Here is a 22,563-nt window from a genome sequence, read left to right on the forward strand (position 1 = left end):
AAGCAACTCAGAAGAAAAGGAGAAAAATAAAATACAATTTGTGTGCTCATATCGAAGAAACTATACAGTAATACACATATCCCCCTACCCCTACCCCATACATATCCCCCCCTCAGTTCGAGCTCCTTCAAAGCGAACTACTCTCAGACGAACTCTGACTCAAATACGTACAAGGACATGCACTCGTAGAAGGCAGGCGGGCGGCACACGAATACATTTTAAATATAATACAAACTAAAGTTAATTATGCATAGGGAATATTTTTTTTGTTGGTGGATAAACGGGCAGCGTGCAGATGTCGCCTGGCAAAATCAAAGATACATTTAATCTACTCTAAGTGCAGGGGAAAGTGGAGGAGAACAACTAATGGAAGAGCAGAACTATAATAATAATACCTAAGTGAATGTGAAAGTACTCGTAAGCCGGCAGCGGGGAGAGGGGAGAGGGAGAGGGCAATCCATTCAAATCGTAAAGCATTCAATGTCTACTACGCTACAACCATACCAAGAGATAAACCATAAACTAAATATACAACAAATACTCAACCATTACGCATGGCATAATACGCGAGAATCCCATGCGAATATCCAAGCAAATTCAACACCAACACACAACAAAATCAAAAACGATAATCGCAAAATTGCAAATTAATGCGAACAAATGCATGTCTCTCACATGACACACTTGAGCCACATTTATAGTGTTTAGTTACGATCTTTGTGTTTATGTACATAAGAAATGAGCAAGAAACAAATGTTTGTACTGTCAGATCCGATACACAGCAGAAATACACACCAGGAAACACCCAGAACAACAAACAAAGAAAAACTGAAGAATAAATTCAAAATAAAGATAAATATATATGGAAAACATGGTGCAGCAAATCGATTTCAGGGCGGAGGGGGGGCCGTACATAAGGTAAGTAAATAAGAGTAAATAAATTGTAAAAGGTTCAAGCTCCCTGCCAGTAAGGAAGAGACCGAAGGATGCCACTCGAAATTAAATGTTTGCGCCATTAAAGTACAGTTCTGAAGTGGCTGAACAACAAAATGTGTCTGTGTCTGTGTCTTTCGATTGTTGTTTGTCTCCGAAAATGCAATCGACACAAAAATGTGTGCACAATTGTAATTGTGAATGATGAATCAATTGTGATTGAGGGGCAAACCCAAACGCGATGCTTGTCAGGCAAAAGTAACTCAATTCCAGTTGCAGCACACTTTAAAGCCCATTCATTTGTGCCTTAATTAGTTTGGATAATGGAGAAAAATATTTATAATAATTGCGCTGCTAATTGTCAAACGGACAAACCGCTCGCCATATTTGCACAACATTCCCAATTGTGCATTTTATTAAACATTTATTAAACACTTGAATGGGAGGCACAGTAGTTGCAAAATTACCACAAATGCATTTTAGTTCTTTTTCCAGAGTGTGTTCAATATTTGTTGCTTGAGTTTTGAGCTGTGGAGCCGCTCGGCCACGCGCTGCCCCGATTGATCGCCTAAAAGTATGCTCCGCCAATAGGCCCGTCGCAATGGCTCGCTGGCAAGTGCAACTTTTTGCACTTGTTCCAAACACGCAGAAACAAAGTGCAGGACGTGCCTTGATTATTGATAAACAGAATGGCCCCAGGGGGGGACAAGGAATTCGCATGGGACAAGTGGCATTTGAGCTCGATTTGCTGCAGCAAAAGAATAAATACAAAATGCAAATGCAAATGCAAAAACCGGGCAAATATTTAGCATGTGTGTGCGTGTGTGTGCGTGTGTGTGTGTTGGTCAAATGATGGGCTGACAAAAACAACGACCAGAACTAACTAGCATTTTGTATTTACTTGAAGTTGCAGCTACAAAATGTGCACACAGCTCGACCAGAGTTATTTATGTTGCAGGGCCCACAGAGGAGGAGCAGCAGCAGGGACACACACTGTGGCAGAATGAATAAAATTGTGTGACAATGTTTCAGCATCTACAGACGGCAGACGGCAGACGGCACTCGCCACAGAACTCAACGGAGAACTCAGCTCCCGGAACTCACTTCCTTCCAGCCTAAAAATGAAAATGGAAAGAATATCTTTGCATTTGCATCTTTTATATTCACACGACACAAATAAAGGCCAAGGCAGGCAGCAGGGGGGAAGGGCATACGGATAGGGAGCAAAGGAAGCAAAGATTGCGTCTATAACAATGTGCAGGGTTATGTCAACCAACCAGAACCAGAACCAGAATTAGAACAAGAACAGAAACAGAAACAGCAACACAAAATGGGAACAAAAACTGTGGATAGAGATGAGCAGAAGCAAAGGCAATGCCCAGCGATGGATGCACCTTGCAAATCGCACAAAGATGCACAAGCAGTGCATGCAAGCAGCAGCAGAGCAAGCAGTGGATTATGCAGATGAAAGAGAGGCGCAGCAGCAGGCAAAGCTCCACTCTTTCCTCTCTCTCTCTCTCTCTCTCTCGACGAACACTAATAGTTTAAATTCATCTGCATGTCTGTGTCTGGTTTCACGCTTTATGCACTGCTAATGATTTGATGTCCTACCCCCCACACCACACCCCCCTCTCGACGTACAGATGGAAAAGAATAGCAGGGGAGAGCCAGATCCAGAGCCAGAGCCAGAGCCACGGCCACGTGACGACGTCAAATGCAAAGCTGTCAAGCTCCATGCACACACACACACACACACACACACATGCGATGTGTGTGTATGTATTTATTTATATTTATCTGCGCACAAGTACGAGCATCTCTTCCTTGTCAGATACACAGGGAAAACTGGCAACTTGCATCTTGAAGCTGTGCCAGCCGCCGACTGCCGGCGGCATGCTGCACATCGATGGGCTCAATTATTTACTTAAATATAATTCTAATTAAATAACACACAATGGCAGCACGAAGATGCGCTCCAAATCATGCTCAAATTTTGTTTTCAAGTTACTCCAATTAGGAGGAGCTTCTCCGCTCGGAAGCTCAAATTTCGAGACCCAAAAATGCATTTTCATTTGGGATTGACATTGGCATTGGCATATCCCTGCTGGGCAGCGGCCATCATGTCAACAATTTTGACAGCCGCACGACTCATACATACATATGTGAGTAAATCAAAGTTCCCACACTCCAGTTGGGCGCTCCCAAAATGCAGTTGCAGACAAGAGGATCAAATGACACCAATGGGCTGCTGCCGGTCTTCGGTATTCAGTTTCTTCAAGTTACACTGAATGCAAATGTCAGGATAATGAGGCTGCAGCGGACAGGAAAAAGTCACAGATTTGTATTACAACAAGATGGCAGCATATTTGTTGGGATACTGACATTTGCCATATTCCTCAGGCATCGACTATTATTAACTTATTTTTGCCCCTTTAATTAAATGCTCGTTTTCGTTGCGGCCTTTTTAAGGGAACGCAACCACAGCTGAAATGTACATATTTCCCCTTTGCAATTAACAGAGCTTTTGACTGAAATTAACTTATGATAACTTTAACTGTCGATCTTGGCTGCGTATGCCAAGTAAATTCCTAAAAGCTTTAAAGCTGCGAGAGAGACGGATTCAATGGAAGTTTGATGGCGATCAAGAAGATAAGAGAATGCACATTTACTCTCTCTCTCCACAAATTTGTATTTACAACTGTACAAATTGCTGACCAGCTTTAACGTATCCCGCTCCGCTCTTTTTTTCTACTCACACTCTTTAGGCTTGTTTCTTTGCACAGAGAGAAAACAAAGAGAGTTCACATTTGTTGTTGAGCTTTTTTTACAGCTGAAGCAAATATTTGAGGATTTTAATTGTTTGTATTCCTGACCAAGAAAGACAGAGACAGAGAGAGAGAGAGAGCGGGAGGGAGAACATGCCTAGAAAAAAATCAGCCAGCAGCAGAGAGACAGAAGAAGAGCGAAAATATTTGAACAATTCCAAAATGCGATAGTAAAGTGTTTTAAGCGGTTTTTGTTTGAATGTGGCCGTTGGGTCAAGTGAGCTGGAGCGGGGGGTGGAGGGAGGTTGGGTTTTCGACGGGTTGCGCTTGCTGAATGTTGCATGTTGTTGGATGGGCTGCCGATGGGGTCGTGGATGAGGATGGTGGAGCGCGCGCCCCCCTGCCCCTCTGACCGAGAGTATTGCATACTTTTAGACTCTGCCTATGGTTTGCTCGCTTCGTTGTTTGTTTTTCTGTTTACGCTGCTGCTGCTGCTGCTTCTGCTTCTGCAGCCTGTTTGCATCGCACACACAAACACACTCGCTCGCTCGCAAATGCATTTATTTACTGTGCACATGTTTTATTGTTAACATTTAAAATATTTGCGCCTGCATAAAATTTGACCCGTCCTCCATTCACTCCATCGTTCACTCGTTTCTCTCTCCTCTGCCACCTCCTCGCTGCGTCGCTTTCGCTTTGTTGCTGCGTTGTTTGCCATACTTACTTTTATTTACTTGCCGCTGCTTTTTCCATTGCAACAGGCCAAAAGAGTCACCATGCACTCGCTCCCGGCTTTCAATTGTTTAAGCATTTAGCCATAAATAAAAAATAGCATAGAGAAAATACACACGGTAAGCGGGTTTTCCACCTGGACTCTGCCAAATGTAGCCCTGATCCATTCCAGGCTGAGTTTGGGACTACGAATTAAAGAAGAATTGAAACTCCGTCGGCGTCTCTCACGATGATCTCCTTTTCGCTCACACCTTAATTCGCCGTCGCTTGCGTCGCTTTGTGTTCTGCTGCCGCGACTTGAATTCGCCGTGGTCCGTTCGTGCTTTGTGCGCTGCTCGCGCGACTCGAATTCGCCCTTGTCCATTTTCGCTTTGCCTCGGGATCGCAAGCGGCTCTTTGTTCTACCTGCTTCAGCGAAAGCTTCCACATCGAAAGCTTCTCGCACAATTCCCCCATGAAGTCGTGCAAAGATAATTCTGCCTTCTAAGCGTTAACCAGAAATGAACTCCATGACTCTGAACTAAAGTCTAAAAGGGATGGCTGGCGGGGCAAAGTTTCCGATTCGAATTCGTTTCAATTTCGCTTTACATTAATTAATGTTGCACGGGATCCGTCCCAGCAGGAGGCCAAGAAGATGGTCGAGGCCTTAAAAATGCAAACGCCGTGGCGTTTAGGCAATCACGCCCACTATGCCGAATACGCCCCCAGGCATGATTGCATGCCAGCCGCACAAATGAAGACTGGAAAGTGTGGGAGGGGGTGGAAATGAGGAAACGTAGAATGGAGAATGGAAACGAAACGAAACGAAACGGATATCCAACGTGTTGCCCAGGAGACCCCCCGTGCCCGGCTCTTAGCTAACAAAAGAGCTCATGTGGTGGCCCCAGCACTCCTCCTGCTGGAATGGGATGCGAGGGGCGTGGCTGCGCTGAATATGAGGGGAACAGACAGGCACACAAGCAGAAAGACAGACAGACAGACAGACAGACAGAGGGACGAACGGATAGACGTGGAGCGAGCGAAAACCTAAAATGTTCAAGCAGCTCCACGTTAATGTGGAGCACATTAGTGCACGTAAGTGTATTAAGGATAATGGATGCACTCATAGATATTCGCCGTGAGGAGCCGCCGGCGGGCGATGAATGCCACCCGCATGCAGGTGGAGCAGCAGCAGCGGCAGCAAGACATGCGGCAGCGGTCGAATGGGAACTGAATGTCCGGGTCGCTGCTTGGTCTTGGGTGCGGGCTCTCTCTCCCTCTCTCTCTCTCTCTCTGGGCTTATCCACATAAATAACATTTGCACAAGCGATGGGCTCGGCTCGGTCTGCGGTGCTAGTCATGTGATTTCGCTATCTCAACGTTTCTGTTGTGTTGCATAAAGACTGTTGACCTGACTGACAGCGCACACCGCGAATCAGCTTAAATTATACCAAAAATCAGCTAAACCACTTCTAACAAGTAAAATCTGAGTGTCAAGTCGAACCCACAGAAGACCCAGCAGAATCATCCGTTTCACGGCTAAAAAGGTACAGATAATAAATATAAATTCTTAGCGGCACTTATCAAACGGAATTGAATTTCAATTGTGCTCTTCGGCTCTGCTCCCCCTCGTACCACAACTCACCTTTCCGGCACACAGCCAAAAAATGAACGAGAGAAATCCCTCAGCCAGAGAGAAAGAGCGACGGGGGAGGGGGTGGGAGTAAAGCATTTTTATTGCCATCATTGTCAGCGGGAATTGTCATCATAAATATTTGATTGTTGCATCAATAAAAGCTTATGACACATAAAATCCATAATTTCAATTGTAGCCCCGCAGGCGAATCGAAACGAATCGAAACGAAACGGACGAAACGGTGGCCCGGACCGGCACGGCCCCAGCGGCAATCCCTGGGCGAAGCGAATGGAATCGGATCAGGCCCAAGGTTAATGCAGCCAAAGGAGGCAAACAATGAATAAAGAATAAACGGAATGCTGAGACGCAGAATTGGAGCGGGAGAACGGTGGAGGGGGGGCGGGTGAGGTTGAGGTTGAACCTCATAAATCAGCATGGCTATGGGCTACGACTTCACCTGCCAAAGTGCAGGGAGGGGGAAGCGGCCGAAATTGTTCGCCGCCACCGCGGCCCCCCGATGACCAATCAGCGGTTTTTATTATTTAAATCTCAGTTGAGGCAACAGCAACAAAAACATATTCATAATTTGCGCATTAATTGAAAACTTAAACTGTGTGTGGAATTTCATGCGAATGTGGCAGGCAGGCAGGCAGTTCGATGTCTGCTGCCGACTCCTTTGCTTAATGATGTTGCAATTCATGTACAGAAATATGTACATATGTATGTATGTGCATGGATATCCCTTCTCACTTTATGCATCGCTACATATGACAAATTAATAAAGCGAACTCATGCGTACATGCACAACTGTACATATGTGTGTACTATGTACATTTATTCGTATCTCTGGCTGTTCATAAATCAAAATTTATGCCCATCATGCGAAACAAGGCAGACGTCAGGGCCCGAGAGCCGACTGCACACACATTTTGCACTGGGCCAAGAGACACCAACAATTGGCGAGTAATTGACATGATTGAGGGCTTAGCGAGTCAGTAGCGGAGGGGGGGTGGAGTAGAGGGGGCTGGGAGTGGGCACTGTGGCTATTGGTTAATATGGCATATGTGGCATTGGCACTGTGCTGACGACCAATACCCAACAATTTTGCACTGCAAACGTCAGCGAAAGTTTCAACGGACACAGTCGAAAATGCTCATGTGCAAAGTGCTAGGCTAAGCAGTAAAATACGCACCCTGCTTTGACCGCACCCCCTCCCTCTTCCACTCCCGCAGCCACTGGCACTGCGAGAAACGAGAGGAGAGGCAAATGGAAAGTGTCAAAGAACCGACAGGCGCTGCAGACGAATGGGCGAGGGGCGAGGGGCGTGGGGGGTTTGTTGGTTTGGTGTCCAATCGAATGCTTGTCTGTCCCGTAATTGGTTTGACTCTTGCGCCCGGTTTCGCTTTCATTTACACATTCTTCGCAGTGTGCGTGCTGGACAGCCGAGCGTGGCTTATGCGGCAGCAGGAAGCTTTTTTAGAGTCGGAGCAAAGAAAGTTTCGAAAGCGCTCTCAGGCTCCCACTGCTGCAACTCTTGATTGGTGCAATTCACGAACAATGGACAGGCATAAACGAAACGCAATTTGCAGCGACAAACCGCGACAAAGTGGCAAATGTTAAATTTTACAAAATCAAATCGAATTATTGCAGCCATAGAAAGTAAATAGATATTTGTGGAGGGTGAATTCTACGCCGAGTAGCATCGAAATGCGGCAAGTGCAGTCCGTCCAGGTTGCTGCAACAAGAATCAAAGTCGGCAAGCCGAAAGCCCCCCCGCCCCAACGCGCTTCACCCCACTCACCACCAGTCAACCTTCCTGCCCCTCCCTTCCTGCTTCACCCACCCTTTGTACACATTTTATGTTGTACAATTTTATTTCATTTAATTTTCGTGCTCTTTGGATGACTTTTTTTGTACTTTTATTTATTTATTTATTTTGTACTTTTCTCTCCTTTTATTTTATTTTAATTTTAATCCAATTTCTGCTGAAACACACACACACACACACACACACACACCCACACACACGCTTGTAAAAGCGCAGCGAAGAGAATTTATTTTTATTTTTATTCGCATTTTTTTGCTGTTTTGTTTTTTATTGTGTGTGTGGGTGTGTGTGTGTTGTGTGTGTGTTTGTTGTGTGTGTGTGCTTTTATTTTCTGATTTTTTTACCCACGGCTTGTGGCAAAATATATTAAAAGCTACTTACAAAGTGCAGAGCCAAACGCTTTGGCCTGCCAGCGTGTGTGTGTGTGTGTGTGTGTGGTGTATGGGTGTGACTGCACACACACACACATATTTGCAGTGTTGTGGTTCCCATATAGCCCAGCCCAGGCCAGGCCAGGCCACCACGTTGGCAACGAAACGGGCCATGATGACGATGGCCATGGCAACGATGATGATGATGATGCTGATGATGATGATGCAAGTGATTCATGCGGAAAACGAGCAACAATTTTGGTTTACCAGACAGACAACGCCAGCAACAATATGCCAACAACAACAACAACCCGTTGTTGCACCAACAACAATTGACCAAGACTTACATGTGTTTACACAATGGTCCATTGCCATTCGGGCTTCAGTGTGGGCAGCGCACGACCAGCGCCCTGTGCCTGTGCCTCTGTCCTGTCCTGTCCTGTGCCTGTTCTAATCTAGGTTTCCGGGCCTGGCTTTGGACCCCAGAATCAGCCTCAGCCTCAGCTGAGGTTTGCAGCCCAGGGCCGCCGCTTGGGAAGCTCTTTCCATTTTATGAGCACAGCGGCGGCCTTTTTGGTCGATTCTTGGTTGTTTCTGGCAAGGGCTAAGCACATATTAAAAATAAATTACATCAACTGCAAAATGCACTTGATAATCGGTCGATTCCTTAGAAATTCGTGGCTAAAGCTGGCTCTAAGGCTGCTTCCCTTTTGCTTGCTTTCCAGCGAGACATTTCGTTAGTTTAGCTTCCAGCGAGACATTTCGTTAGTTTAGCTACCAGCGAGACATTTCGTTACTTTAGCTACCAGCGAGACATTTCGTTACTGTAGCTACCAGCGAGACATTTCGTTACTTTAGCTTCCAGCGAGACATTTCGTTACTGTAGCTACCAGCGAGACATTTCGTTAGTTTAGCTTCCAGCGAGACATTTCGTTACTGTAGCTTCCAGCGAGACATTTCGTTACTTTAGCTTCCAGCGAGACATTTCCATCAGTTACAACCACATTTATGTATTTATTAGCATCCAAACAATTAGTTTATCCCAATGATATTCGATTACAAGAAAATAAAATCACTCAGCACCTTATGGAAATACGTACACTCACACACAAACATAAATACTCGCTGCTAATGCTATTGTTTGCTGTCCATTCGAAGGCTGCAGTAGGAGGTCGGCGCTTACACGTAGCCCGAGGCTGGGTCCCTGGATTCCCTGGAGAAGTCTGCCAGATCTTCGTTCTCGTTCGCATAGTTGACTAGAAACCAGGGTGGATCTGCACCAGAGTTTCCGTGCTGAACCGTTGCTGCCGCGCCTGTGCCGTCTGTGCCGTCTGTGCCATCGTCCCCCTCCGGTGCGTATTCCGTTTCCACCGTTCCCCCTTGCGCACCGAGCCCGCTGGGCCTATAGTAGGTACCTGCAAAGTGTTGGAGAGAATCCAATTGTTCGGCAATTAGCTAAAAGTTGTTGTATTTTACCACTCGGTTGTGCGTACTGATAGACCAGGCGATCGCCCAGCCCGGCTTGGGGCAATGTCGGTTGTCGGGGCTGCGGCTGCGGCTGCGCACGGAGACGGGGACGTGGCGGGGGAGACTTTTGTTTTGGTGGTGGAGGCGGCGGCGGCGGCGCTGCACCATAGTCATAATCAGGCTCGTAGCGGGCAGGCGGAGCAGGACCTGCCGGTTTCCTTTGCACAAACGCGGGTTGCGGCGGGCGTCCGGCTGGTGCTCTGCCCACGGCATCGGGATAGTCGTTGTCATAGTCAAAGGGCAGATAGCCGAGCGAATAGTAGCCATGCGGCTGCCAGATTGGTCTTTGACGTGGAGGAGCTGGAGGAGGAGTTCGTGGCTGGACTGGTGGTGCACTCGTTGTGGTTGTTGTCGTTGTGGTTGTTGCTTTGGTGGGTCGTCTCGTTGGATGGGCCAGCGCGGCCTTTGCATTGGAGAACTGTGCGCTCTTGAGCAGCACATTGCGAAGGATCTGGCCCAAGTCAATGGTGACGGCGCCGCGCTTGTCCCGCAACTCCGAGTCCCCGATCGTGGCATGACTGCTGGCAGGAGCGACAGTCAATGCGACTAGCAGCAGCACTGGGCAGAGCTGTCGCAGCATATTCCCCACTGACAGCCGATGGCGTTCTGGTTTGAGTGCCGCTTTCGGTACCGCACTTGGCGCCGTCTGACTCAAAACTGTCCCTAATCAGCGCTCCAATGCAGACTTCGGGCGTAGCGCCGAGCGGTGGATTAGTGGCCCAAATCTCAACAAGTTAGACGGGTTGAATGGCTGGCTCAAGGAACACTGGATAACAAAATTCGACTTTTATTTCCCACAAGGCCACGCGGGGAAACTCCACTTGATGGAGTCAACGCTGCTCTGTGAGTGATTTTGGTCTCTTATTAACAAAATGAAGTCTTGATTCTGCTCGCTGTCTGTTATGTAGTGTACATAAATGTCCAGCACCAACACTGTGGGGCTGTGAACAAGTTTTGTGCGTGGCAACAATTACTTTTGAGCTACTTTTTGCCGTAGTCAATGGATGGATATTAAAGGCAACGAAACGTTTTCATTAGAGCGAACGGTCGATGCATTTTAAGATCTACTTTGCACTCGCACTGGCACAGTGGGACCAAAGCTACAATCTGCAATATGCTGGAACATGGCATGGCAGAAAAAGCGCCAGAAGCGGCCAAGTCCCAAAAGTTGTTTCTCTGCCACTTTTACAATCACTCTTTTTGCACTGTGCAACTTTTGAGATATGATAGGAAATTATGCACCGCGCACAGGCAACTGGCAACAATTGCTGTAGCAGTCACCTGTGCAGCCGACTGAGCGTTGCAGACACTTATTACCGTCCAAACCCGCTCTGGTCGTTATGTAATTGTCTCTTGGGGCTCCCGATTGTATCGCCAAACAGTACAATTATTGCTTGAAGAACAGAACTCGAAATAGTACACAATTGTACATTTTTTTTACATATTTTTTACATTTTGTATGTGCATGAAAATGCATATTTCTGTCCCGTTGCGTTGCACACAACGAGCAATCATAATAACAATGCAAATTATAGCATTCCTCGTTAGAGCACACACCTGCTCATGTTGATCATCAATTAGTATCGTATTCCTGGTAGTGCAGCGTTAATCACAGAACTGTGTCCATCACCCGATGCCAACCCTATTAACACGAAGAGTCAACGTGCATCCACCTGCACATACACACGAAGAGAGTTTTCCCGTTAGCGGAGAGCGGCCACGTCCGCATGGCCTCGAGGATGCAAATTGATTGCCAGCTAAATAAACTTAAGTCACAGACACAGATGCCGCTTAAGTTAGGAACATGCAAGGTTCGAGTGTGCATGTGTAGTCGTGTCGTCGTATTTGTCTATTCAATGAAGTTGCCAGGAGATGCAGTACGTGTGAACACCGCACTCTACGGTCCTCCTGCAAGTTCTGCATGGATATCATCAAGTGACAAAGCCATTGCACTCTCGCATTCAAAAGAAGTCAAAAGGCACTCATGTGTGTAATTCAATATTGGGGACAAATTGTTTTAAACACGTTCCATTAGATTTCGCATTGAAAATGCCATTACAAACACACACACGCACACACACACACACACGCGTGCACTTATTTAAATGCTTAGCAACAAAAATCAGCAACGATCGCGTTCTCACATTCGTTTCCGTTTTCGCTTTGTACAAATTCGGCGGGATAAATAGTGGAAATATTTTCTAACTGGGTTGAAGAAACCCAAAGAAATAAGTTCGTCGAAAACTACGATTTACTTTTGTCTTCGATAGAAAACACACGCGAAAAGTTTTCGCTTACCGTTACCTTTGGCGACCCAAAAACTAAATCTTGCGAAAGTGAATTCGGGAGCACGCCCGGAGCATGACAGCAAAGATGCAAAGAGAAAAAAGGAGCAACAGATGTGCCTCTGTCCGCAACACCCACCCCTTCCGCATGTTGTGTTTGGCAGTGACAACTGAGAGATTGAATTGAACTTTGCATTCGTGCGATTCCGGGAATGGAGGGGGGGAGCAGAGTAGCAATGCAAAATGCGAATGAGAATGGGAATGAGAATGGCAGCAAGTGGGAGCGGTAGCGGGAGCGGGAGCGGCAGCAAGCGGCTGGCAGTAGTACCGTAATTGTGAATTGATTGCTCGAGTGTAGCGAATTTCACTCGCAGAAGAAGGAACTCGAGCAAGTTGCAGAAGAGAGCGGCAGAGAGTGGAGAGTGGAGAGCAGAGCAGAGCACAGTCATGCAATGTATTTGGAAGGCCACTCAATGCGATTTGTCTTGTGTCAGATTTGAATGACAGAGCCGTTTGTTTGCCCAGCGCTGCAGCAGCATATGGAAACGGTGCAGGCCAGCTCTCACTCGTGTGTGTGTGTGTATGTGTGTGCTGATCTGTCTGTACGAATAAATGTTCACATGTCTGTGAATGCGAGTGCAGCTTGCCTGGCGACAAGAGTGTCGAAGACAATGTCTTCAGGTGCTTGGCTTTATTATTAAATTTCATACTTGATTCAAATATTATTAAATTGTATATTAAGTGTATATTTCATACTTTAAGTGAACAATGGAGCAGCCGCCTAGGTAAACGTAGTACCACAAAATGTCTTGAGTGGATTTATTCGCTTGTGATCTTGACATTTTCATCGCCCTGCACTCTGAAGATTTCTTGCAGTTCTCAAGCGTATTTCTTTTGACTGATTTACGGCACGTGAGTTTGCTCGGCTTTGCCTCCTTCGTTTCATTTCAAGCTAACGAACCACGCCTCGGTCATACTCAAGGCCTCCCCCTCCACCCACACCTCAAACCATCAGCCATCTGGCAGGCGACCTGCTCAAGTGGCAGCCAAAAGCAGCGGCGTTCCTGGGCAGAGTTCACAATGAAGGTTCATGGCAAACCAGGCCCCACCCAAACCGACTCCTTGGTGGGGCACTTGGTTGTTCTTCGCTCTGTTCATTGTGGCACAGTACAGTGCATTAGGGCTTCGGATAATGCGCTTTCCCTCTGCCGACACGCCCCGCGCTTTGTGTTCCTCTTGAGATTGCTTCACGCCAACTTTTGCTTCATAATTTGGCAGTTTTCTTGTTGTTTGTCGGCCTTTATTGTATTATCCTGTATTGTCGTTATCCCGGTCGTCGTAGTGCTCCTCGTCCTCGTCCTCGTCGCTTGTTGCTTTTACCCTCAGCCTACCCTTAGCCTCCCTCTCCCCTACTCCTCCTCCTCTTTCTCCCGCCCTCTCTCGCTTTCCTCTGTTGCGACTCATTATGCGTTTAATTTTCGCTTTTCATTTTCAATTGCCATAATTTAGTTTTATTTTGCTTCATTTTCAGCCCTGCCAGGCCCTACCTGGCAAAACTTTTGCCGCAAAAAAGCGCAGGCCCGACTCCAGCCAGGATACTCGTACCAGCGGGCTGTGGTATGGGAATAAGGATGCGGCTCCTGCTGCTGCGGATGAGTATTTGAATCCGGATGCGAGTGGAGCTGGATAGCATATTTTCATTTGAAAAGCAAGCTGCGTCTGATTACATCATAAGAAATGCGTAATAATTGCGTTAACATTACGGTCTTCGAGATGAGAGCACCCCACAGCCGCTGCCGCAGCCGCAGCCACAGCCACAGCAAGCGTCTCTGCAGGAGTAACTTTTGCCAGAGATAGGACGCCCGCCCCGACCATCTCATCTAACCAATTCTCTGGCCGCATTAAGCGCGTCCAAACACGCAATGTGGGGCTCGGGTTGGGCGCCTTGTGGGCATGTGTCGGTGGACGGGGGGCTGTCGACAAATATAGCATAAGGAAAACTTCATCCAATTTTTTGTTCACCTGTTTTTCTTTTATTCACAAGTTTTTAATTTAATTTGCGTGGTAATTTTAAGTGACGCTGAATAACCTTTTTTTATTGTTTCTTTTTTCATGGAACACAAAGTCTGTTGGTCAACAGAGACACAAAGAGATAATCTGGCAGGCATTATGTTTGCCATGCATAAGCCAGAACTCTTTTGCCACCTGTTTGCTTGCGCTTTCAATTTAATTTCGCTTGAAAACTGCAATTGGAACAGTCTGGCAGCTCTGCATGGGAACAGTTATAAGAAGACGTATCGGGAGAGAGTGTGCAGCAGGCAGAAAAAGACACTTCGAGAGAGAGATTCTAAGAGAGCGCTCTCTTAAGCATAAGCTTAATCCAATGCTGAGCCTCGTGTTACCTATTGGCTCATTGCCGCCGCCATGGTAGAATTACTACTAGGTAACGGATTCACCACAGTGCTTCTCATTCGAGGCCGGTAAATCTTGTCAGTCGTTTGCCAAACGTCGACGAAAGAGGTTGTGTAGCGCACGAATTTTTTCATTGTCTTCTTCTTCTTTTTCTTCATTGCTTACGAATGAAGGCGTAAGCGGAAGACAATGAAATTAAGTACTGAACATGCAAGTACTTTTTTATTTTGGATGTATTTTTTATTTTTAGAAATGAAAATGTCTGCAAAATATTGTTTGCTGTGCCGATCCAAAACTTTGCATGGAAGTATTTTAGCTCCATTATTTAGCTCATTTATTATCGAACATCTTTTCTTTGCTGTCAGCAGAAACAATAAAAACGAAGAGTGCAGAACGTAAAACGTTTGCTATCTGCTAGAGAGAGATAGCTTGCCTCTCTGAGAGCTGAGAGAGCGTGGTGAATAAGCTTATGGGCCTGCACTCAGCTGACGACGTTACCTAGTAGTAATTCTACCATGGCCGCCGCTATCGCAGGTTACTTTTTCTCATTGTTGCTGTTTAGCAATGCAAAGCACAGATAAAGAGAGAGCGAAAAACTCCAAGTGAGAAGCTATAAATCAGAACCAATGAAATATCATTAGTGTCAGAGACCCACAAGAAACGGCAGCAGCAGCAGCAGCAGCGCAAGAAAGAAGCGCAGAAAGAAGTGCAAGCAAAAAGCAACACCCCGAGACACGAGTCTAGCCTCTGGCACCGCTCTGCTGTGTCCTGCTCGCTGCCGTTTCCTGGTTGTAAAAACATGAAAAATTGATTGAGCGCGTGAATAACAGCTAGTGAAATGGCTTAAGGGAGGGCGGGCGGTACGGGGGGAGTGCCCTAGGAGTTGCTAGATACATGTTTGCCCATACAAATGTCTCTGCTTACAGCTCTCGACGCGACTGAGGGCAATAAAATGTACAAAGTGCGGGGGGGTGTTGGCAAGGAGCAACTGCACTTGCCACATGCCACACCCCCCACCCCGCACCCCGCACCCTGGCTGCAGTTTGCGCATTTGTATGCCAAAAATTACAACAGTTACAACACAGGCCGTGGGCCAGGACGAGCCGAGTTGTACCCTAACTTTGGGCAAGTTGAAGTCAATTTGATGCTCGTGGAACTGACAAATATAATTCTTTATATTTTACTTAAATATTTATTTACAGCTTAATTGTATGCCAAACGAATAACCGCAATCGACAGACCCGATCCACATTTGCAGGGCAAAACAAAGGGAAATAGTAGAGTGAAGTGCTGTGGGGAGTGCTTAGTCCAGGATAAAAGTAACACACCAAGACGGGGCGGGGCAGACACACAACGAGACAGTCGAACGGATACAGCAACAGTATCATTCCACAGGACACCCCAACCAGGAACCAGTGCCCGTGCCCGTGCCCGCATCTTTGCCACTGTCTGGGGCAGCACTCGTTTGACTCTCCAGGCATAAGCAGCACGTAGCTGGAAAGCTAAAACACCACGTAGCATTATCGATGTAATCACCGGATAAGCTAACAAGTTGCCAGGATTTTCACGCATACTCCGCTGCATCGGGGCAGCGGCAGGAGCTGCACTGTGAGTGGAAAACAAAAGGGCTGGATGGGGGTTGGAGGGCGATGGTGAAACTATTCCCAGATTCCCTCACTCGATGGGTTGCTCTTGCTGGTTTCTTTCTGTTTTATTTTTTCGACTACTTACCAGCGACAGACAGGGGCGAAGACATCGGCAAGGGAAAGGGCGAAGGGATTGCATTGAACTTAGTGTGGATAAACCGTTTTGATGCCTTCGAAACGTTCAACTTATGGAAGCTGCAAATATTTGTGTGGCACCAGGAGATCTCACAGATGTACGTGCCACATGTATCAGCATAATTGAATAATGTGGGAGTGTGCGTGTGAGATTCTATTAGGAGAACTTCTGACACTTGCACAAGTAATTCGATAATTGGCTTTGGAATATTACCAATGACCATTTGGTTCAACCTCAACCAAATTGCGGCTCCTGCTGTACGTAAGATGGAAAATATAGAATATAGAACTAAGGTGCATTTCGGGCTCTTAAGTCAATAAACAGGAGCATAATAAATAAATTGATTTCTAATTTGTTGTGCACATTTTTCGGACCAAACTTTCCTTTTGCTGTTGCCTTTATAGAAAAATGAAGTTTAGACTGAAAGAGAAATCAGAAATACAGATAACACAGCTGAGGCAAAACATTTCTAATATAATATTTACTTAATTTCATTTATTTGTAATCGAAAAAGAATTCCGGCAAAACTTGTTGGAAGAAATATTCGGAAATGAATGGAAATATTTCGTATTCCTCTTGAGGCAACTGTACACTCGCTTTGGGCACTCCCAAATCAAAGTGGAGTTACTTTGGGAACCAAATCGGAATTATCTATTTTAGTTCCTTTAATATAGATTATGTATTATTTGTATGTGCTATTTATTCTCTAGCCAAATCCTTCCTGAAAATATGCAAAAAATGTATCTGTTTCGGGAGTAGGCTATGAGGGATCCATGGCAGCATTTAGTTGATTACGAATGATTACGATTGGTTTCGCTTCGATGATGAATTCCAATGTGTAGAGCCAGCCACTTGATGGATCATATTAAAATCCGTTCCAATCGAATGAACTGCCAATTTGCTCATCTTCTCAGTTTCGCTTTGCACTCCGCCATACATGATTATCCCTGGTGCTGCCTCTGTTGTGTCTTCCTTTTCGCTCTTTCGCCCTGCTTGTCCACTTTGTTCCACTTGAGCTGAATCCGTATCCGTTGGTCCGAGAAAACCTCTTTGGGTCAACTCCTTGATGGCCACCAAAAGTGATTGGGAGAGGCTACAGACGGGAGAAAACTATAAAGGATATACGTACGTACGTACGTATGCAATCGATAGCAAGAGGAGAGGAAAGTGGCAGGAGGGAATGGGGGAAAGAGCGGAGTTGCACCTCGTATTATGAGAGGCAATTTATGGCCACACTTGTGGGAATACCAAACGAAATTGCAAATATTGCGCCATGCATACATATCCCTTACATATGTATACATACATATGTATATATACATATGTATATGCACATGTATCCATCTATTTCTCATGTCTATGACAGCGGAGCCGCAAAATATGCGCCAAGAGCATGCAACCTGGCGTTGGCCATTGCAACATGTTGCCTTTGCCACTGAGCTGTTGTCTTGCTATATTGTTTCGAGCAGAGCGCATCAATTTCTAGACAAATTTAACAGAGAGCACAAGACACAACAAAAAATAAAATAAAAACCAAAAAGGCAGCAGCAGCAGCAGGAGCAGGAGCAGGAAAAGGAACGGCAAGGAGCTGCCGGCAAATACGGGCTCTCGTAGGTGGATCTATCTGGCTGCGCTTCATGTGCACAATATCAAATTTGAAACACAAACACCGACCGCACACGACTAGACGCTAGCCGGGCCTGGGATAGATGAATAGAGGAGGGATGGCCGGGGGGACTGCTGGTGGGGATGTGGGAAGGCGCCAAGGATTCCCCCGTTGCAGGCGCTTAAGAAGTTTCAGACATGAAATCAATTTGTCTTCCAACTCCCACGAAAAAGAAAACGAGCCGAAACGTGGCAAATGCAACGGGAACGGCAACGGCAACGGCAACGGCAATGTTCTCAGTCTCAGTCCCAGTCCCAGACACAAACCGAAGCACCCGCACACTTGCACACACACACACACGAACCGTGGCCAAAGCAGAGACGAGTGCAGGCCCGAGCGCGGGGAAGCCAAACCGAAAAAGGAATGAACGCAGCCAGCAAAATGCTGCAGAAAAACAGCTGAAAGCTGAAAGCTTCCGCTCAAGACACAACGAAGACGAAATGCTCTATGCCGAGGCAACGTCAAACGAATTTTTCACATTTATAAAAAATATGTAAGAAAATTCTCTAAATTGGAATTATTATTTTCTTTGGTTACCCTTTGGGATAACAGTTCTACGGGTAGCTGATACAGGCTCGGGTTTCGGTGTGCTTCCCTTGTCTCTTCAGTTCTCTCGCTTTCTGGCGTTCCCAGGGCCCGTATACCCGACCGCTGTGTCACGGCAGCAAATGTCAGAGAACCAAAGAAGCAGCCATGGCCCCCGCACCGACTCAGAGTCAGAGTCAAAGCCAGTCATGTGGCAACACACACACACACGAGCGCACACACACTGACACACACATGTGTAACGGTTCCTGGTGTTGCAATAACTTGTATTTTAAGTTTACTCACTGCTGGGATTCAAAATTTAATTTCATAGTGCGGTGCGTTGTTATTATTTTGCATAATAACATTTTCTGGCCCCTGTGCCGTTCCGTTCCGTTCCGTTCACTCAACCAACTTGGGATCCATCTGTCCTGTCAGTCCCCTGCCGTCCCGCAGCGCGCTCATCCTCCGCTCATGCTCCTCCTCATAACGGTATTTGGGTCGGAATTTGTAGCCGAAGGACAGTGACAGAGAGAGAGAGAGAGAGAGAGAGAGCTGCCTGAGGACTGGAACCATGCACTGTGTGTCCGATTGTGCAATCGAAACCGGCCACAGTCCGGCCTGAAAGGGACAGAGCGAACATGAAGCGGAGCGGAGCGGAGAGAAACGTAACGGCGCGGTGCGGAACGCATGGAATAGACCAAACCTCGAACTAGCGCAGCAGCTCGGTGCTCGTACTCAATAATGCTTCATCAACATATCAACATTCCGATGCGTGTTGTGCTCGCATGGATGCTCAGCTAATCAAAATTTGAGTGATGCCATCGACAGGTGACCACAAATCAACGGAGCCGCCCGGACCACCGGGGTCAACCATTAACGTGGACATTAAGCTGCGGGGCAAGTGACAGAAGCGGTGAGTTCTCTCTCCCATTGCGTACCGTTTAGAACCAGAAGCGATGTGTCAAAGTGGCTGTCCTAGAATTTAAATTTTAATATTTCGCATATGCAGCGGTAAATAAATAATATCATGAAACCAACTCTTTGATAGCACAGACAGCTTGAAGCTCGCTGGGAAATAGCTTAACTCGATTTCTCGCCCTCACCCTCCCCCCCTTTATCATATTAAAACATGTTGGGGCGGCGGTACCTTCGCTCAGACCCAGAGGGAAATAACAGTACAACCAGGGAATGTGGTGGGGGGGGCAGACACTCTCAGCATGGTGGAGAGCCACAAAATGGTTTTAGCAGCGCGCGCGGGCAAGTGGCTCGTAGTGCACGGGTCAGGGCTTTATCCGTGCACTTTGAAGCTCCGTCAAAATTGTTTATTTATTGACAATTCACAGCACGCGCCGTGCCAAACAGATCATCAAAAGTTATTGTAAGAAAGGTCCTTCGGCCACGTAATCCTACTACTGCAAGCTCCCACATGCATTGTTACGATTTTAATAGATTCATAAATTAAACTAAACAAAAAAAAATAAATCCCACAAGGGAGAAAAAAATGTTACACTTGAGAGAAGAGCGGGCGGCCTGCAGTTGAGTAGCGGAAAAGGGCGTAGGACAAGGGATATGTGTGTGTGAGCTGGTCTCCGCGGGACGTTTGGTGATGGAGGATAGCGGCAACTTCCGTCTGAATGTCAAACTTTGAGCTTCTTTCGCGACTTTCATCTTCCGCTGTTCCTCGTACTTCCACTGTGAAATATTCATAAGAGTTAACGGGGGCCAAAGCACAGACGAAGACGAAAACGAAGACGAAGACGAAGGCAAGACACATATTCAGCACAGTCATAAAGCAATAAAACGAAATCATGTGTAGACATTTTTTGATACCATCTCAGTTCGTTGCTTGCGGATCTGCAGCACGTGGAAGGTTATTGTGTCGCGCAAATCTCTGCCAAACAACTTCAGACTTTTGACTCAGACTTTGGGTTGGGGGTAAACCTTCAAGGAAATCAAAATAAATACGGGCAAGTGCATTAAGAGTTGAATGAAAGAAAATTCTCTGCTGGTTTTGGGTTCCAGCTTGAAGATGTCCAGAAATACTTTAGGTGTCTGACTAATGCCTCAATCTGATAGATCTGAATGGATTTGATTACGCTTTAAGCGGACTCCAGTTCCTAGCTAAACCTAGGCAAAACTTCTATTTTGTAGCACCCGCGTATTGACTTAACTTTTGTGTAAACAAGAGCCCAATCGGAAATGCCCTGCACTATTTATTGGCCTTGATGTTTTCCATCCCACAATAATGTAATACAATGTTTGGCCAGAGCAAATATCAACGGATTGCCACATCTGTGCCGGACCCAAGTCCAGCTAATTAGCAGTGGTATAAATAGGAGCGGCCAGTGGACGGTCGTGTCAGTTGGAATTGTTCATTCAGTCTACCAAACAGCTAAACAAATGCGCGTCTTCATTCTTGTTGCTCTGCTGGCCCTGGTCGCTGTAGCTACCGCCCAGGGACCCCCCTCTGGTGGTCGCGGTGGGCCGCGCCGTGGTCCGGGGGGACCTGGAGGTCCTGGAGGTCCTGGCGGTCCGTCCAGAGGTCCTGGAGGACCACATGGTGGTCATGGAGGTCCACCCGGTCATGGCCCGAGCGGTAATTCTACGGAGGCTCCACCCCCATCCGATGCTCCACCATCCGATGCTCCACCATCCGATGATGCAGCCTCCGAGGCTCCAGACTCCGGATCTTCCTAGTCGGCAGGAGATCCCATCTACAGCTCTACAAATTCTTTAGCAAACAGAATAAAGAGCTTGTCGCACATATTGAAATCAGAAAATATCCACTCCAAATCTGAGAGTATCGGTTTTCGCACTGAAACTCAAGAGTCCTCTCAAAGGGTGGTGCCTGGTGTGGGGAAGCAGCAGAAGAGGCGTGTCTCAAATCGGATGCCTAAATAAGAAATCATTTTATTTGAAAAGTTTCGTTTTCCACGCCCCTCTGCCACCCACCCTAGCACTCACTCTCTCTGGCATTGGCGACAACAGCAACAGCGGAAATAACGGCAAGTGCGTCGCGGCGACAAGGGCTGAGCCGAGCTGAGCAGAGCAGAGCACATGGCACAAGTGCAAAAGCAACAAAGCGAGCAACTGAGCAGCTAGTTGGCAAGTGTCCAGCACCGAAGATATCCTCTCTTTCACTTTAACTTGAGTTTCGGGAGCACGAGTATGAAGTAGGAGTAGTTGTTCAAGATGAGTTGGGGCTAAAATCTATAAATAAATGAGCAAAAATCATGAAACAATATTTAATTGCCAATATTTAATACATCACACGATGAACATTGGTATATTCCGCGAAAGTGCTGAACACATCTGCACTCGCAAGCCATATACTAGAGGGTATCAAAATAGGAACAAGAAGAGAAGGCATGGCAAAGGCAACAAAGTTAAACTGTAACAATAACCAAAGTCAAAGTTTGTCGGCAAAGTTTTCCCTTTTTTTTGTTGCTCTTCTTGTTGCGTGTGTGTGTGTGGGTGTGTGTACAGGAAACAAATTCATTTCAATTGTTTATATGTATAGAAAGTGGTGGCAGGGAAGGGTGGACTGAAGTAGCGTGAAGTGGTGCGGAGTGAGAAACAGCAGAAGATGACGAAGAAAAAGAAGAATCTGTGTAAAATGAGTTGGATTTTGATGCTCTTGCAGAGAGTATCATGATTTTCACGAGAGAACAATAAAACAACTGCAAGGAGGTATAGCCACGTCCGTAAATATATTCACTTCAACCAACCAACAAAGCCAACAGAAGCTGTAGGTAAGCTGCAGAGCTCTCTCGACGATCCGCTTTGCGCTCTTGCCTGATCTCGCTCTCGCTCATTCTTGCTTTGCGCTCTGCTGCTGTGATGGGAATTCGCCTTGTAGCGAATTCGCGCTGGCTGGTTTTTGCCTTTGCGATTGAGTTCTCGCCTTGGAGCGAATTCTCTCGTTTTTGTTTTTTATGCCAATCTCAGAAAATTAATTTATTCCATGGAACGAACTTTGCGTAAGGGTATCACAGTATTCAACCCTTTCGAGGCTGGCCTTCCTTTCTGTTTCCCGTTGAGCTTTTCCAGATGAAACAAGCTCCTTGTAGCTGCTGGTGGTCGGAGCAGGGAGACCGCCTCCCCTGGGCCCGGGCCATG

The 22,563-nt window shown here is 46.6% G+C and overlaps 2 protein-coding genes across 2 annotated transcripts; one reads left to right on the forward strand and one right to left on the reverse strand.

The window, feature by feature from the left end:
• Positions 1-9,567: 9,567 nt before the first annotated feature.
• Positions 9,568-10,477, reverse strand: LOC117899205 (leucine-rich repeat extensin-like protein 3). Its single transcript, XM_034809114.1, has one exon. The coding sequence runs from the start codon at positions 10,349-10,351 to the stop codon at positions 9,647-9,649; it is 705 nt and encodes a 234-aa protein (XP_034665005.1). The 5' UTR covers positions 10,352-10,477; the 3' UTR covers positions 9,568-9,646.
• A 10,367-nt stretch (positions 10,478-20,844) lies between these two features.
• On the forward strand, positions 20,845-21,141 carry LOC117895981 (putative polyketide hydroxylase). Its single transcript, XM_034803952.1, has one exon. It carries the CDS (start codon positions 20,845-20,847, stop codon positions 21,139-21,141), a length of 297 nt encoding a protein of 98 aa, XP_034659843.1.
• Positions 21,142-22,563: the final 1,422 nt, after the last annotated feature.

This window comes from Drosophila subobscura, chromosome A (assembly GCF_008121235.1).
Source record: "Drosophila subobscura isolate 14011-0131.10 chromosome A, UCBerk_Dsub_1.0, whole genome shotgun sequence".
Classification (NCBI taxonomy): domain Eukaryota; kingdom Metazoa; phylum Arthropoda; class Insecta; order Diptera; family Drosophilidae; genus Drosophila; species Drosophila subobscura.

Coding starts and splice junctions, on each gene's coding strand:
- LOC117895981 (XM_034803952.1), top strand. CDS start 20,845: ATGCGCGTCTTCATTCTTGTTGCTCTGCTGGCCCTGGTCGCTGTAGCT.
- LOC117899205 (XM_034809114.1), bottom strand. CDS start 10,351: ATGCTGCGACAGCTCTGCCCAGTGCTGCTGCTAGTCGCATTGACTGTC.